This window comes from Salvelinus sp. IW2-2015, unplaced genomic scaffold, assembly GCF_002910315.2.
Source record: "Salvelinus sp. IW2-2015 unplaced genomic scaffold, ASM291031v2 Un_scaffold1551, whole genome shotgun sequence".
Classification (NCBI taxonomy): Eukaryota; Metazoa; Chordata; class Actinopteri; order Salmoniformes; family Salmonidae; genus Salvelinus; species Salvelinus sp. IW2-2015.
In genome coordinates, this window is record NW_019942982.1 from 147,370 (window position 1) to 149,230 (window position 1,861).

The window sequence follows — 1,861 nt, forward strand, 5'->3', positions numbered from 1 at the left end:
AGACACCTGAAACCCCACCTCTTTAAGGAATACCTAGATAGGATAAAGTAATCCTTCTTAACCCCCCCCCCCCCTTAAAAGAGATTGATGCCACTATTGTGAAATGTTGCTTCCACTGGAGAAATCATAAGGTTGAAGCACCAAGTTGTAAGTCGCTCTGGAAAGAGCGTCTGCTAAATTGACGTAAATGTAAATCTTAAATGTTGTATTTTGTGGCCTTTTGGGCAAAATGTGCTCAAATGTGATCTAAAGTCACTCTGTTGCAACTGCCTGAATACACCACAGCCAGTTCCAAAGTGAATGCATTGCAGGTCGTGATCGTAAATTGCTGGTTCATATAAAGCCTACTGTAGCTCTGATTGGCCATAAGCCCACCGTCTGTAGTAGTCTGTGTTTTGATTCAGTTTATTTACATGCAAGTGTCTATTAAATGTCCAAACGCACTGGCCGCTTCCCACTTTATATTGCTTATAAATTTTTTAAATGCCTCAGTATACATAATTTACAAACCAATCCAAGAGAATTTATGAAAATGGACAAAATGACCATATCTAAGTTGTCGCTTTTTAAAAAAACTTTAATTTCTTCCTGGGGGTGGTATATGAAAAAACTAAATTTAATTAAGATTTCATGTTGCTAAAATGCTGTCAGTTCAACTTAAATGGCAAAACAAAGTTTCACACACAAAGTTATTTCAAGGAGAAGCAAGACCCCAGATGATGATGATCATTTGAAACTTAACTTCTTGTGAAAGTGTTTTTGAAGACGGAGAAGCTAAAACAAGTTAGCAACAACATCCTCTTGATAACACCTGCTGCAGCGTGCTGCAAACTACCTGACAACAAAAGCTAGCTGGCTAGACTGTGGAAAATTACTGCTCACTGTTGCGCAGTGACCTGTTGGTCTTCGAAGAAGGCCAGTCAGGAGGTTTACGAGGTTTTGGTAAAAAACGCCTGCCCACCCATAAGTCAAAATGTGATTGCGTGAATCTCCACTGTCACATCCAACATTTGTCCCTAATACAGTTGAATGCGCAGATGAACTGTTATCTACATAACTTTATCTAGATAACTTTATACTGACTAAGGTAGATTATATCTCCACCCAGAGACCAGCAAAGAAAAATCCTTATTGGATATTTTTTTTCTGTGTTCCCTTTCCTTTCCAAAAAGAACTGAAGAGAATTAAATTAGAACACCCATTGAAAGAATTAGTTCTATAATCATTATTTTTGAAATCCTACCCTTCTCTGAAGCTTGTAGAAGGCCCATTGTTCCCCACTTGTTTGCCGTTAGCAATAATGTTGTTCCTGAAATATAACATAGAAATATTGGACATTTTTGAACTCTCATTATGTTGTGATTTGACAAAATTGCAATCATGGTCTTCAATTGGACTCGCATTTTTCTGTTCCGGTCTTGAACTCGGACCCCTTGTCCCCCTTCCGGTCTCTGTCTTGACTCGGTCCTCGCCCCCCCTCCAGGTCTCGAACACCAACAAAAACTGGGGCTAACAGTATACTTTTACCCATGAATAAGAAGACTCACCGAAAAATGAAAAAAATCCAGTTATTCATTCATAAAATCCAGTTTTGATGGATCATATATGGTCAATATATGATAGTACTGCAAAAATCCGAACAAGACCACTAGCACAAACCTGTGTATCTTCAGTATTGGTAGGATGGTGTATGAGAGCATATGAGAGAATGAGCATTGATCGACAAACTCAGACACGTGATCGACAGCGAAAGTGAAATCAGAAAAGCGGGCCATATTCTGAAGGAACAAGAAGGAAATAAAAAATATACTTGTTTTGCTTTGACTTTTGCTTTAATGGCCAATTCTTACTGCCGTTAGCA

The 1,861-nt window shown here is 38.6% G+C and overlaps 1 protein-coding gene across 1 annotated transcript in view; it reads right to left on the reverse strand.

The window, feature by feature from the left end:
- LOC139024472 (complement C1q-like protein 2) overlaps positions 1 to 1,271 on the reverse strand; it is a 1,887-nt gene extending 616 nt beyond the window's left edge. The window contains exon 1 of the mRNA XM_070439310.1: positions 1,244 to 1,271. Within this exon, the coding sequence (XP_070295411.1) occupies positions 1,244 to 1,271 (28 nt within the window). The remainder of the gene's footprint in view (positions 1 to 1,243) is intronic.
- Between the last annotated feature and the right edge of the window lie 590 nt (positions 1,272 to 1,861).